We start from the raw sequence: 15,532 nt of genomic DNA, 5'->3' as shown, positions 1-15,532 counted from the left end.
GCTTATAAATTTTATAATTGAATTAGGTAACAGAAATATCTGTAGCTAAAATGTCCTAGTGTCTGTCCATATTCAAATTGTATATTACTGCATAGTTGAAAACAGTGAATACTGTAGATAATTAAGTTGCTGTTATTTCAGATGTGAATGTGAAGTAATTATTTTGGTGTGATCAGTGAATTCCCTACCAGCTGCCTCTACAAAACATTGAAAAAGGGAGACTTTATAACACCTTCCAGTAGCTAAGAAGGAGAGGAACTTTTTACACAGGCATGTAGGGACAGGACAAGGAGCAATGACTTTGAGCTGAAAGCCTGGACTTTCGGCAAGAAATTTTTCACTGAGAAGGTGTTGAGGTGCTGGAACAAGTTGCCATGAAAATTTGTGGATACCCCATCCCTGGAAGTATTCAAGGCCAGGCTGGATGGGACTTTGAGCAACCTGGTTTCATGACAGGGTGATTGGACTAGATACAATTAAGCCATTACAAACCATTCTATGATTTCACCTTTACATAAATTCCTCATGTTTGATTTATTCTTTATCTTTTTTCTGAATAAACTGAATATCCACACCAGTTTGGCTCTTTCATAAAACTGTAGAATCACAGAATGATTTAGGTTGGAAGGGACCTTAAAGATTATCTCGTTCCAGCCCTCCTGCTATGGGCAGGGACATCTTCCACTAGGCCAGGTTGTTCAGAGCCCCATTCAGTCTGGTCTTCAGGGATGGGAAGTTCACAGCTTCTCTGGGCAACCTGTGCTAGTTCCTCACCACCCTCTCAGATTTTTGTCCACAAACACCCTCAAGTAATTCTTCCCAGGGCTGCTCTCAGTCCATTCTCTGCCCAGCTTGTATTGGGATTGCCTCATCTCAGGCATAGCACCATGCACTTGGCCTTGCTGAACTTCATGGAGTTAGGCACTTCATGAGATGGAAGCCTTTTGTTTTTAAGAATGAAAGTAACTCAGTTTGCACCTTTGATTTAGGAATGTTGTGGATTCTTTTGTTGCTTTTAGTTTTTTTAATCAGGATTGGATGAGTATACCAAGACAGGTTACAGCTCAGATAAAAAAATGCAAGCTTTGTTCAGGAGGTTCTGGGGGAGATTCTATGACCTGTGTTATGCAGAAAGGCAGAGCAGATAATCTGAAATTTTCCTTCTGTCCTTGAAATCAGTGATTCATTATTTATTAATGACTGATGTGACATCACATTCTTGACTTCACCACATTAAGAATATGCTATAAGCTGATAATTCACCATTAATTTATAAATATTTACTATCAAGTAATTATCAAAACATAGAGTTGAATATGTTTCAGCTGAAAGGGCTCAAATTCTTTGTGTAGCTCTCCTGCTTTTTTCCTCATAAACATCTATCCAATGGTTGAGCTGAACAAGTTAGAAAGGAGTCAACTGGATTGCTTAGATTAAAGTATTACTTAGTCAGGATACGGTGTCTTGTTGATGTGAGTAATTTCTGCACTTTGCATACATTATTCATCTGCGCTGGTACCATCCCTATTCTTTTTACCATGCAGAAAACCAAAAACCTCCTGAAATCAGGTCCAATGTTCTTGTTTTATCTCTTTCAGCCTCTCAAATATTACTTCTCTGACAGCACTTACTGGAAAAGGGATGAGACCTCTGAATGCCAGTGTAAGAGGATCCTGAACTTTTCAACTATTTTTCTATGCTTTCATACCTTCAGTTGGTTCCTGATTATTTCAGTCTTCAATTCCTTGTATTGGTGGACATTAGTTTGGAAAGCACTCAGTGCTTTGTGGTTACTTTTGCTTTTGTAATATTTTTTGTTTGTTTTTCTTTAGCCCATCAGATTCACGTCCTCCTACTCCTCAAAGTGACTCAGAATTAGTCAGTAAACCTACAGACAGAAGTGGACTGAAGGATAATCCCCACATGCACTGGGCATGGGGAGAGCTACCCCAGGCTGCAAAGGTATCCAACATAAGTTCTTTAATTCCTGCTAGCATCTCTTGTGCTTTAATAGGGCACATGTGCTTAATCTACTGCAAACTGATGAAGAGGAAATGGATCCTGGTTTAACCTAAAATTACAGTGTTTTATGTAAGATAATTGAATCTTACTCCATAGGAGGTATAGGAAAGTACCTTATGGCATGGATATTCTCAATACTGATGATATACAGTAGAAAATGAAGAAGTAACTGAGACCCAGTCTTGTAAATGTTAGTAGCTTAAAAAACAGAAAAGATCAAACCCAACGTCCTTTGGTAAATCACTGAAATTCATAAATGATCTTAAATGGAAATTAGGTGCCTGGTATTAGCAGTCATATTCACAGAAATGAAAATGGGCTGCTTCAGTACAAAAGTATCCCGAGACACCTGCAGTTCTGTATCTGTGGATGTGCAGACATGCTGTTCTCTTGGCTGATAGGACTGGCTTGGTGCCTGTTTCCTCCTGGAGCCATTTGTCCCAGTTAGGTGAGGGATCTGTAGCCAGCAGCCTTATTTCCAGTGCTGTACAGAAGCTGTGGGCAGCTGCCCACACTGCAGGCTGGTCAGGTGCTGGCTGGCTCCTCGTGACAGCTCCTGAGGAGTCACAGCATTCACATTAGGGTGTGCATGTGCACCAGGCTTTGAGAGGTAGAGGTCAGGTTTCGGTGGAATACTGCAACTATGGGGGCTGGGATAGTGCAGAGTTTGGCACCTCCTGCTGACAGCTGGCCTCTGGAGAAAGAGCTGCAGAAGAGATGGTCTTACACACAGTATTAAGAGGAAAAATTGCTGTTTTGCAGGGCAGGGAAGTGGGCATCCTGTTCAGAAAGACTTCTATGTTTTGGTGGTGGTACCAGAATTATAATGGCACTATTGTAATTTGTTGTAATTAATTGTCTGTTGGTAATTAGTGAAAAAAGGAGGGGTGGGAATCCAGAATTCTTAATTCCTTTAGAGGAGCTCTGGCCTCTTCTTTAGTATGTCAGTGGTGAGCTGTCTCATCACCTCTGCACTAGTCTCTTCCCTGTGTACATTGCAAGAAATTTGGGAGCTATTTTCTGTTGTATTGCACTAAGTAGTTTATTTAGTTGTTTTGCACTGGGTTCTGTATTATTGCACTGATAAGTATGTTTGAATTGTCATGGGATTCTCCTCTGATAGCACATGGTGTTTCCCTCCCCCAAAAAAGCCCTGGTGGAAATGGTTTGTCTCAGATTTACTCCTCCCCTCACCCCCTCCTCACTTGTATCCCATTGGCTGTGGCCCCCTTCCTCCTCCCCCCTTCCTCTGAGCTTAAAATCCCCTGGAAAGAGATCCCTACCCTCTTTTCACCTGGGAAGTCACCTGGTGTCTCCTGTCTAGGAAATAAAGTAGGACTTTGTTCCCAAGAGAAAAAGAGCACTTTCATCTTCTGCTTTTGTCCTGTGTAGGATTGTAAGGGCTAAGGTCCATAGCTAGCTGGATTGGACCCGAACAGCCCGCCAGGATCAATCTTAGGATTTTCTGCTCAAAGAGAACTGATATAAATGCTTGGGTCCATGCAGGAGTTCCAAATTGGCAGTTGCAGTCTAGAATGGAGAGTTTCCTGCTAGGAAATTTAGGTGTATCTTTCATATAGCAGTCACACACCCTGGTGTGTTTTGCAAATCTTACTCCCAGAGGCTTTTCTCTCTGCAGTCCCTGTCTATGTCCCAAGCTATTCTGATCTTGCCATACCTGAACTGGGAGTCATACTTTAGCTGCTGTTGAACTTCATGTAAGAGTTGTTTGTTTGCTATGACATGAAGGTTATAGCAGCTGTGCAGCTGCTGATGTAGTTCAGCTCCTCTCTGTCCCTCTGTAAGGACACTTCCTGTCCCACACTCAGAGAAGATCTGGAATTGTTCCTATAAAGTGATTTAAATTCTAAAGCTGGGGATTAGACAGTGTCCTGGTGCCTGAGACCATCTTGATTGTGCAAGGACTCCAGTCTGCACCACCTTCTCTTGTTTGTCAGGTTTGCCTTCTGAGGGAAAGCCAGGATTTTCACAGAAAGAGAGGAAGGCAGGGTGAGAGGTGGGATTTGTGGGTAAATGGCAAAAGAGGACTGTAGAGCACATTGCAGAACAAATTATTCCTGGCCTTGAGATGCAAGTGAATTTTGCACAAACACAGCAGAGAGAATTTTTGCATATTGTAGTCTCTATCTCAGTGGTGGCTTTCTGCTGTAGTTGGTTATCCTGACAGTCTGATCTCATTGGAGCGAACAGAACAGGTTAAACTCTGGCTGTTGTGTTTTTTAAGGGCTTTTCTTTGTAGTAATCTGTTAATTTTTCCTCACAGGCCAGTTCTCTGCTCAAAGCAAAGGAACCCAGCATGCAAGATGTAAATCCTTCTGAAAGCACTCACTTTCGGGTCATCCAAAGTTCTCCTGTTGAGGAGTTTAACACAGTGTCTCCTCTGCCTGCCCTTGGACAAGCAGATGCAGCAATTGCTGGTGAAATTGAGCCTTTACCAGCTGAGACAAATAAGCCAGAGACAGAGCTGCCAGGAGCAGCTGAACCCCCATTGCCTGCAAATGAAGAAATAAAGCAAGCTGCAGCTTGCTCAGCCCAACCGACTGGCAAGATGGATTCCCCTTCCAGAAAGAAAGGTAACGGTGTTGATCCTGCACTTTAATATGCATGACTTTATCTTCAAATTTCATGGTGATAAAGCATCCTATTGCCATATAAATTAATCCATGGCCTGAAGGCACTTTCAGATCAGAAAAGGAATAAGCTTTGGAATGAGTCTTCAAAACCTGAGTTGTGCATCAAGCTGTGCACGAGATATGTATTAGAAGATTCTGAAGGTCTGAAGTTGTTGGCAGTTCTGTGCATATGAGCAGGACTACAAAACTTGCTCCATTTGACAGATTCTGGGATTTCACTTTTGTGTATAAGCAGACTGTAACTCCGCTGGTTCACCCGAGTGATGTGTGGCTGGTAATTGTGGAAACTCTGCTTTAGTGCAAAGTTGTGCTATGTCTTCTGCACAATGAGCAGATTTGCCATAAAGTCAGGTGCTTTTATTTTACGTGCTTTTTAGTTCTATGTGGTGCATATCCTGTCCTGAATATGTGAAATGCAACTTCATCTGCTTTTCTATCCTAATTTCTGGGCTCTATTTCCATGGTATTTTATAAAAAGTGAACAAGTGTTACAGTCTTCACATGAAATTTATTTGCTTACAAATGTTCTGTTTTAGAGCACTGATTATAATTATTCCATGATTATGTAAGCTCTATATAAGCCCAGTTTGTGCAGCTGCTTTTTAATCAGTAAACATACAAGTTTCTTGCCCTCTTCCCCATGCATTCCACTGTCTTTGAAAACAAAAAATGATGTGTTTCTCTGCTTACTATTCAGTGCTTGTATAGATTTTTTGATTGCTTTTGTGATGCTTAATGTTGGAAATTGAGACAGTGAGAAGTTGTGGGTTTGAGAATGAATCCAGATTAGTTTTTGACCTTACAGTGGTTACTTATCTAGGTCTACTGGCAGCAAGAGGACAGTGGTTGGTCCTAGTGACAGGTCTAGAAGGGATGTGTTTGTTCCCTACAGTGGTGCATGTGCACATACAACATATCAACTCTATGTGCTTAAAAGTGAATTGTCTCCATAATGAGCCAGTTATAGTGTGTTAGTCTGTTATTTCCCTTTTCCCTATATTTTAGTCTGTTATTTCCCATTTTCAAGGAGGGGTGTAAGATTAGTTCTCAAAGATTAAATGTTCTGACTGCTATACTGTGATAATAGGCCTATGCAAATACTTAGAAGGTTTTCTTTTGCTTTCGCTGTTTTCCTCTGGTGACCACTGACTTCTGATTCACAGTAGTTTTGTCTGGGATAGGGAGTCTTTGGCATGTCTCAAAACTAGTCCTCTGCTGTCTCATTTTGTTAATTCGTAATTTGAACAATGTATATAAACTACTTCTTTTGATATTTCAGTATCATTTTGTACAAATACAGTTCACAAACTGTTATAACTTTCTGGTTTCTCAGTCTTAAAAATGAATAGCTGAACAGTAATAACAGCTCTGTGTTGTTACTCAGAAAATACGAATTAATGGGCTTATTTCTTCTGTCCCTTACAGACAAACGGAGCCGGCATCTTGGTGCTGATGGTGTCTATTTAGATGACCTCACTGACATGGATCCAGAAGTTGCTGCACTTTATTTCCCCAAAAAGTATAAAAGTCTTTTTCTTATATTTTTACTTTTTAAAGAGCTCTTTTCATCTTCCATATTTAGATCAAACTCTTCATTGCCAGCCAGATAAGATGTCTTTTTCAGGATTCAAGCAGAGATGAAGGTAGAAGGAAAGTAAAATTTTCTAGAGAGGAATATTAAAAGTTTGGAAGGTGCTGCATTTTAGTCTGAGAAAAGTGCTTGCAGCTGGTTTTCTGTTTTGGTCAAGTAAGTATCATATATTGATTGTGGATGGTTATGTAATATACACTGATGTTTGTGAGTGTTACATGTCCTAGGAGAGTAATTGGCCTTGGGATATATTTATCCCCTGTCCTGACTTATTACCATAAAGAACATATCTTACTGTTAACTGTATTAGCAGAAAATTATTGCTCTAATGTGGCTTTACTGTGTTTGATTCACCTATAAATATGAATGTGAGAAAATAATTTTTGGAAGATGAATGACAGAGTTGTATATGAAAATACTGCACCCTGAACATACAACTTCCAGCTTGTTCTGATCTTTATTGGAGCCTCTTGCAACATTTATAGTTCTCTTTCAACATATACTCTAGTGACTTGATTAAAGTCATTGAGCAACAACTAAAGTAGCTTGTGTACTTTATTTTTCTTTTTTTGCTTGCTTAAACTCAGCTGCTGTAATATTATCATTTCAATAAAGCTGAGAAGGATTAGTTATATAGGGAAAATGTTGGATTGAAAATTTCTTTCTCAAATGCATTCATATAATTCTGAAGTAGAAAGCAGAGTTTGATGAGCTTGAATTTTGTAATATTGATCTCATCAGATTTGAAGTAGGTATAATGATTTATTGTTTCTGAAAATTTTAATCCTAGTAGTTTACATGTAGAGCGTTTTATTTATATATACATGACACATAAATACACAAACATACACATTATTTGTGTGGGTTTAACTATCAGTTTATATAGTTAATATAAATATAATAATAAACTTACATGCTCATTCTTGTTCCTGTGTGGGAATAGTTCTACTAGTATAAACTCTGCTTATTGTATAATTATTTTGTCTATTAAGATTATACAGTTTATTGTCTTATCTTCCTAGCTCTTATAAATAAGTGAAGCTATAATTATACATGCCTAGTTTAGATGAAGTAGAAGCAATCTAATATTGGAGGGCACCTGAGACCTATATTACTTTTGTTTTGCTGTAAAACTTAAACAAAGGTTTTTCTTTTTTTTTTTTCTTTTTATTTTGCCTAAGCTTGTACTTGTTAAAGGGAGTGAATTTGGGAATGAACACATGAAGACTGAATTGCTGATTTTTCTGTTCCAGTGGGGATAATGCCCAAAGCAGGAGCACGGCCGACGTGGGGCCGCGGCCGGCCAGCCACTCTCCGCAGTCTGTCGGGAGCTCGGGTGTTGACAGCGGGGCTGAGAGCACCTCGGATGGAATCCGGGATTTGCCCTCCATTGCCATTTCTCTCTGCGGAGGCCTTACTGAGAACAAAGAGATAACCAAAGGTACAGGATGACTGTGAATTGCAGACGTGTGCTGGCAGCTGGGTTTGAGCTTCCCAGCCTGAGGCTGCAGAGCCCTCCTGTGGCTGTGCTCAGCACTGGCTTGAGAAAATAAATACTGGCCATGTAATGATAAACTTCCTAGAACTTCTCATGATTTTTAACACATTTGAACAATCCACTATATATGAAAATTTTTGGAAGTATTTTATTGATATTTTTACTTCCTGATTTTTTTAACACATTTGAACATTCTTAACACATTTGAACAATCCACTGTATAGGAAAAGTTTTGTAAGTATTTTATCGGTATTTTTACTTCCTGACAGTGCTATGTTTTGTATAACAGTAGTGTTAATGATACTTTTGCCACTTAGTACAGCGTACAGCTAGGAAATTCACAGCTGTTACAGTCAGGAGTGAAAAAGGTGGTCCATAAACGGGGACATAAGGAGAAGGAGTGGAAAAGTTCAATCTGATTCCTGCCCTACCTCCAGTTTCCTGTGTAACTTTTAGATAAATCACAATACTTTGTGCTTTAAACTTCCAGTGGCATAATGTGAAAATAAATGTGTTAACACTTGAACTTTCTGCAGTAATGTGGTGTGATAAAATCATATGAGCCTGATGCCGCACTGACTGCTGCTCACAAGCTACTTATTAAAATGTTTCAAATATCCTGTGATTTATTTGAGTCATACTGTCATCTGAATCACTTGTAAATTACATAATTTTTCTAAAAGGAGATTTTCCTCCCTCGCAGTTCAGTCCCCGAGCTTTCACTTTAGGCTGTATTTTAAAAGGAAAAACACCCAGAAACAAAGAAACCCTCATCTTCTGAGATTGAGAGTCTCTGAACAACTTGCTTTCATATTGCAGTTAAATCTCAGCACCCTTGTAATGAAAGTGTAACCAATGTGTGTGAGAGGTGCTGAGAGGTTTAGGTTGGCCCATCCCAGGCATTTATAAATGCATGCTTTACAAATGTAACTTCTTTCCCCCACAGAAGAGTTCTTAGAACATGCAGTAACATATCAGCAGTTTGTGGACAATCCTGCTATCATTGATGACCCTAACCTTGTGGTTAAGATTGGAAATAAGTAAGTATATTTCATATTACTGTTGTAACAATGGCACTTCTTTGTCACTTCAGTGCATTACATCAGTATAACTATAGCTGAAAACCAGGTTTTGAATATTTGTAGCTTGGATTCGTCCAGAAAGAGTCAACTCCCTAGTGAATTCACATCCTTCTAGTTACCTTTCCTCCTTTGAATTGAAAGTGAAGAGCAGTTTCAGATGACCTGTTACTGACACAATTTGAATTTCAAGAAGCTGTTATTAAATGCTAATAGTATTCACATTCAATTGACAGAGTAAAAATGAAATACGATGTGAACTTGCTAAGGCTTGCCCTGAGCCAGTTTGAATAATTAATATTTACAGGGATACATCAGTCTGCTTCCAGTTGCTCAGTACCAAGCAGTTTTTTTGTATATACTGAATATTTTGCTAATATACTTCTGTGGAGGCATTGCTTTTCGAGATTTGTCAAACTTCACCCACTGAGTACGAGGCTTCCATTTCTGCAAGGCTAAGACATTATTTTGTATGTTTGTATTGCTGGCAGCAGGGCAGTGCTGTGGTCTAAGCCAGATGCAGCTTTTTGTGGGGGTTCTTTAACTTGAGAGTTCCTTGCACCTTGCAAACAGAGGAGAGATCATGGCTTTGTGCTGCTCTTAGAGAGGTTTGGCTACCCTTGGTCACAGCCATGGCTCATGTAAGGCTGATGTACCCAGGTGATAGTTTATATTGTGGTCAGCCTCATACCTGACCTCACCTCTCTGTGGTCTGAGGTGAGTCACTCATTGCTTCCCTGACACTGTTCTCTGAATCTGTTGGTTGTATTTATCTGCCTGCTGAATGTATTGGGAAGAGAGGAGACTTTAGTGAGGATCTTAAGTGTCATATTCTCTTAATGTCATGTGAACTTCATCTTCTCTACACAATGGATACTGTAATTGTCCTAATGTCTGCAACAAGCGTTGAGCCATGTTCAGTGTGTAATAACAGGAGCTTGACATCCTACAGACTACAGCCCCTAAGTTTTATGTGGCTCCTTGATGGAAAAAGAGTGAAAAAAGCTTGCAAAATTGTGGCTTATGCTGTGATAAAGAGGAATATAATAAGGACTGTAGCTGGATGGATGCAGCCAGAGAGTTGTGAACAGCTCTGTCCAGATGGAAGCTGATGTCCCTGAGGGGTCTGTCCTGGCAACTGATGCTCTTCGATATCTTTGTCTATAGCACAGACAGTGGGACTGAGTGCACACTCAGCACATGTGCAGATGACACAAAACTGAGTGGTGCAGTGGAATCAACAGAAAGAAGTGATACTATCCAGAGGGACCTGGACAAACTTGAGGAAAGGGCCCACAAGAAACTCATGAAATTCAAGTTAAAATGACAAGTGCTGCAGCTGGTTTGGAGCAGTCCCAGATATGAGTACAGGCTGGGAGACAACTCATTGAGAGCAGCTCTGTACAGAAGAACTTGGGGGTTCTGGTGAATGACAATCTGGACATGGGCCAAGAGTGTGTGTTTGCAGCCCAGAAAGGCAAACATGTCCTGGGCTGCACCCAAAGCAGCAGGGGCAGGTCAAGGGAGGGGATTCTGCCCCTGTGCTCTGTTGAGACCCCACCTGCAGTGCTGCACCCAGCCCTGGGGTCTCCAGCACAGGACAGACATGGACCTGTCGGAGCAAGTTCAGAGGAGGGACATAAAGGTGATCAGAGGGCTGTGAGGACAGGCTGAGAGAGTTGGGATTCAGCCTGGAAAAGAGAAGGCTCTGGGGAGACTTCATTGCAGCTTTTTAGTACTTAAAGGGGACTTAGAAAAAAGAGGGAGAGCAACCTTTTATATGGTAATAGTGATATGATACTGGGGAACAGTCTTAGATGAAAAATTCTTTATTACTGTAAGGATGGTGAGTTACTGAAACAGGTTGTCCAGGGAAGTGGTAGATGTCCCTGGAAGTGCTTAAGGCTAGACTGAATGAGGCCCTGAGCAGCCTGATCTAGTGGAAGGTGCCCCTGCCCAAGGCAATTGAGTTGGAATTAGATGATCTTTAAGATCCCTTCCAACCCCACCATTCTGTGATTCTATGATGACTTGAGTAATGTGTGACAAACACCCTTTCTGCTCAAGGCCTAGCTTCTCTTGCACACCCTGACAAATGTATATGGTAAATTACCTGTGAGCATTCTGTGGAATAAGATGGGTCTGTTATTGCTAGTGCAGGTCAGAGTTTGATCTGTGCTTCATGGCTTTAACCTGCCAGCTGGTGAATACCAGGTAGATTGTGAATTGGGGCTTTGGGATTACAAAATGCTGTAATTGTCTCCCTTGTGTGCCCAGGTACTACAACTGGACGACAGCTGGTCCCCTTCTGCTGGCAATGCAGGCATTCCAGAAACCTTTGCCAAAGGTGAGATTGAACATGAAGGCTGGTAAGAGGAGGAGTTTTGAAATGGTGCCACTGATTAAGGGAGGGAAATGGGTTGTTGTACGAGAGAATCTGCACATCGGTAAAATCTACCCACATATAACCATTCATTTATCTTATGGCCTAAATAAGGACTAAGTTTGGTCTGTGAATAGTGTTTATCTGCTAGGCTAAAGTTACTACAACTATTCTGAAGTAGGAAAACATCTTTTTTATTTCATTAATATGGTTTTTAAACATAAATTACATTGACCCATGTTAATGTTTGCTGTCGCTGCATACTTGGTGTTTGCTTTCTGTTTTATATGTGTACTGCATATATTATTAGATAAATATAAATAACCTCAGTGAATAAGGTTTAAATACTAGACGAGGAAGGCCTGCAGCTTGCTAGCTTTTTGTTTCTCAGTTGGTTGTTCATAACCCAGGTAGATAGTGCCAGATAGCTCTATGACTGTGTGATAACAGTGTGTGTTGGCTTATATAAATGTGCTGAAGAAGTTAGTTCAATGCCATATGACCTGGTGCCACGTAGGTGGTCGTGCCAGAAATACTGTAAATGTATATAAAGAAGCAGTATCACCACTATCCCTATTTAGTGTCCTGGTTAGACATGGATTTAGTAAATTTTTGAACCTAAACTTTCCTTCTGCCATTTATAGCACTTCACATATCTTTGGGATTGTTCTGTGTGAATTCAAATGCTATCTCTGTTGCCATCACTGTAGACTAAAAAATTTCTCTAAAGCCCAGAATACTCCCTGCCAGTGTTTCTTTCTTAGTGCCATGTTAGCTCTATGTGCAGTCATGTGCAGCTGCATGGTACCATCCCAGTATAAAATGAATTGAGGCTAAAAATCCCAAGTATCTGGTAAACATTGCTTGAATTTCAAAGATGTCACAGAGCCAGATGTTTTGTGCATTACTGCAAATGTTCTGATAATCATCAAAGGTGGGATTCATCCCATGGAACTCAAATGCCCTCAGAAGATACATAGTTATCCTACTCTATATTTGTTGGGTGCTCACACAGTGTGATTCAGATCTTGATAGGTGCCTCTTGGGTCTTCATTGGCAATAAAAATAATGTAAGGTAACTACATTTTAAATGAAACACTTCAAAGCCTGAGCCAGATGTCTTGGGTTTCACCTAGGATGTGTAAATGGAAAGAAGTGCTATAAAATATTTTTCCATAATGTTACAGCAGATGGCAATTCTTTCAACAGCTTTATACTTACGTCATTATTCATATAGATTATCAGTTGAGAAAAATCTTCTATGAGTGTGTAATTCAATGTGCTGGGGTTAATTTATATTCTGAATGCTGATAACTTTCTTGAGAGTGCAGTTTTAATTTAGTGGAGAAGCCAATATTTATAGTTTGAACAATCTGTATGTTTGGAAAGGTTTGCTTGGTTTACTGTCCCTCTGAAGCTAAAATGACTCATTTATGTTACCAGTCATCCTACTGGTTTTCTTCATGACTTGTTACTTAGAGTTTTGATTTGCTGTAGTAATGAGGTTAAGGAATTGAAATACTAAGATGCTTTAATAATAAACAGTTTATGAAGTATTTGAAAATGAATGCTTTTGCAAAAAAAATTTACTGATGTTCTGTAAAATACATTTATATGCACATCTAATTGTAAGCATGTGAATTCCCCCACTAAAAGGTTATAGGAGATTTGCTTGAAGTTCTTGACGTATTTGAGAATCCCCTTAAATTGTTGCTGTTGTTCTCAAATGTGGCACTCTATTCTCCATAGCTCCATCTGCTTCCTGTTTTTTTAATTTGTTTGAAAAACTCAACTTTATTTTTCCGTCATTTCTTTTTTTCTAATATACTTTAGATAGTATAGTGAAGGTAACCTATGGAAGAACTGAGAAAAGGGATGCACTGTGCCGCACATTATCTGAACACAGTCCCCTCTTAATTGCGAAGAGTTCTTAGTTTAGAAATTTTTTTAAAAAATCATTCATCAACATCACAGCATTCTTTTGGTGACCTTACTTGCAATGGAAGCTGTCATCTCAGAAATACAGTGTCCCAGCTGTTCTGGGGTGTAACAAACCCTGTGGCCACTTTTACCTTAATATTTTCCCATTCATCTGTTGCTTCTCTCTGAGTGAAAGAATTCAGCTCCCCTTGTTACAGTGCATAAAGCTCCAGTCATGGATTGAAAGAACTTTTCTACTGGTGTCTAGTATGTAGAACCAATGTAAAGTAGAAAAGGTTTATAAAAGAAACTATTCTAACATTTTCAGTCAAGTGCATAGCATGATAATTCATAAACTCATAAAAGCTAGTAACTTCTTTACTTTTTGCTAAGCTGGTGATTGAATACCAACTTTGTAAATAACTCTCTTGCATGTCAGTTTGTTACTGTTTTGCACGACACCTCCTTTAGGAAGTGAGTTTTTTTTTAATGTATAATTTGTACTAAATAACTTAGAAATAGCAGGTTCTCCATTCTAGACGTTATACTAACATCTCTTTATGCTTTTTTCTTCTTTGATTTGATTTTTTTCATTTTCCTTTTAAAAATACCATAAGTATTCATGCTTAAGTTACTTCAGAGCAGCTCTGGATACCATTAGATTTTGCTTTAGTAGAATTTATGGTCCACAGACAGTATGTTTACTTTTATTCTATTTATTATCAGTTAAAACTGTGTGTTTGGCACTTTTTCATTTACGTATGTCAGGTTGTCCTTTATTTTGGGCCTTTTTTATGTTACCATCCATTTATCACAGGCAACTGTGGAATCTATAATGAGGGACAAGATGCCAAAGAAAGGTGGAAGATGGTGGTTTTCATGGCGAGGGAGGAACAGCACTATTAAAGAGGTGAGTTTGAGAAGCAAGCAGAGTTTTCTTCTGCTTGCAATGGGAGGGCTGGGATCTGCATACTCATCCCTCAGAACTTCACTTCAGAGGGTACCTTGGTACTCAGTTTGACTGAGAGTATGCACATTAAACATGATCTGAGGTCTGGTTTGTTTTGACTTACGAATGCTTTGGATCAGACCCTACCTGAAACATTTGCGTGAAGAGTTTTGATTTATTTTCATTACACAGATCTGAGGCAGTAGTATCTAATGTATTAAATCTCTGTTTGGAAACCTAGCATCAGAGTTGTGCCACTAATTTAAAGTGTTCACTCAGATTACCTACCTTTCAGCATCTTTCTTTTGATGGTCGAAGAGCAGACATATTTATGAGTAGAGTGAGCTGTAAAACTCAGCAAGACCTAAGATGGCAAGCTGACTATATATATTGGTTTGAAAGGCTTTTTGAGTTTCTTTTCAGAATGTTAGAAGTTTGTGATAACAATCTTAGTGCTGGATGAACATTGGAAAACTGAAAAAGCCAAAGTTTTATATGAAATATTGTTGGCTAGTGAAACATCTTCATATTAATTTATACTGCTGAAGCATTAGTACTTCAGGGGAGAAAATTACTTTTAATACAATTTTATGGTTGTGCCTCTGTCAAGAACTTCTTTAACCTTGCATGAAATAACCATTGTACTGATCTCTGGGTATGGGTTTTAGAGCATGAGATTTTAGTTTTATAGTTGTTTGAAATTTTCAGGATATTCTCTGCAAGTATTTGATTATCTCTTAAGCTGTGGTGACTTTAAATGGAACTATGTAAAACAGAACTATTCACTATTTAAAAATCTTGTGGAATGATTTGGTAGTGTTCAGCATCTACTCAAAAGCAGTTTAGAAAGTTTTACTGGATTTAAGATTTAAATTATTCTCTGAAAGGTAATTTGTGGTTTTTTTCCTTTTCCCAAGTTGTACTTTGCTTTCTTAGGTGAAGTCTAGCTATTTGAGGTGTATGAATTGAGTAGCTATGGAGTTGATCCCAGAACTTCAACAGTACTAGATGTTAAACTTGGTATTTCTCTACTTCTTCCCTGCAAAACTAAATCTTAATTATTGTTCTGAGTTTTATAGTTGCAGTTTTTAGTTCTTTGTACTGCCTTTATTCTTTAAGGGTTTTATTTTGCCTACAAACAAAGGAGACACACGGTTGATTTTTACGAAGTCTGTACAAGGCAGAATTTGATTTTCAAATATTTTTCTAAAAACATCTTTCTGCTCAACAGAAGATGCATAGCTACTCATACTTGTATTTTTACAGGAAACAAAGCCAGAGCAAGGCATGAGTGAGAGTGGACTTACAGAAGAATCTTCACAGATGAGCAGGGCAAACAGGTACCGCCAAAATCGTCTGTACCTGAAACAAGCAAGAGTGATTATTTAAAAATGAAAGCAAGTTACCTCGGCTATTCAAACAAAGAAATACTGTGT

The 15,532-nt window shown here is 39.1% G+C and overlaps 1 protein-coding gene across 2 annotated transcripts in view; it reads left to right on the top strand.

Annotated features, from left to right (window-relative positions):
- The window catches only part of LPIN1 (lipin 1), a 35,331-nt gene that overhangs the window by 7,266 nt on the left and 12,533 nt on the right, over window positions 1-15,532 (top strand). The window contains exons 5-13 of one of the 2 annotated variants that reach the window (XM_031056464.1): window positions 1,833-1,962; window positions 4,307-4,616; window positions 6,102-6,195; window positions 7,521-7,708; window positions 8,712-8,805; window positions 11,122-11,191; window positions 13,765-13,842; window positions 13,965-14,057; window positions 15,363-15,436. In XM_031056464.1, coding sequence (XP_030912324.1) covers window positions 1,833-1,962; window positions 4,307-4,616; window positions 6,102-6,195; window positions 7,521-7,708; window positions 8,712-8,805; window positions 11,122-11,191; window positions 13,765-13,842; window positions 13,965-14,057; window positions 15,363-15,436 — 1,131 coding nt within the window. The remainder of the gene's footprint in view (window positions 1-1,832; window positions 1,963-4,306; window positions 4,617-6,101; window positions 6,196-7,520; window positions 7,709-8,711; window positions 8,806-11,121; window positions 11,192-13,764; window positions 13,843-13,964; window positions 14,058-15,362; window positions 15,437-15,532) is intronic. The other variant, XM_031056465.1, reaches the window with a different exon arrangement.

Source organism: Geospiza fortis, unplaced genomic scaffold (genome assembly GCF_000277835.1).
Source record: "Geospiza fortis unplaced genomic scaffold, GeoFor_1.0 scaffold81, whole genome shotgun sequence".
NCBI classification, from domain to species: domain Eukaryota; kingdom Metazoa; phylum Chordata; class Aves; order Passeriformes; family Thraupidae; genus Geospiza; species Geospiza fortis.
This window is presented reverse-complemented; position numbering and strand designations above follow the sequence as displayed.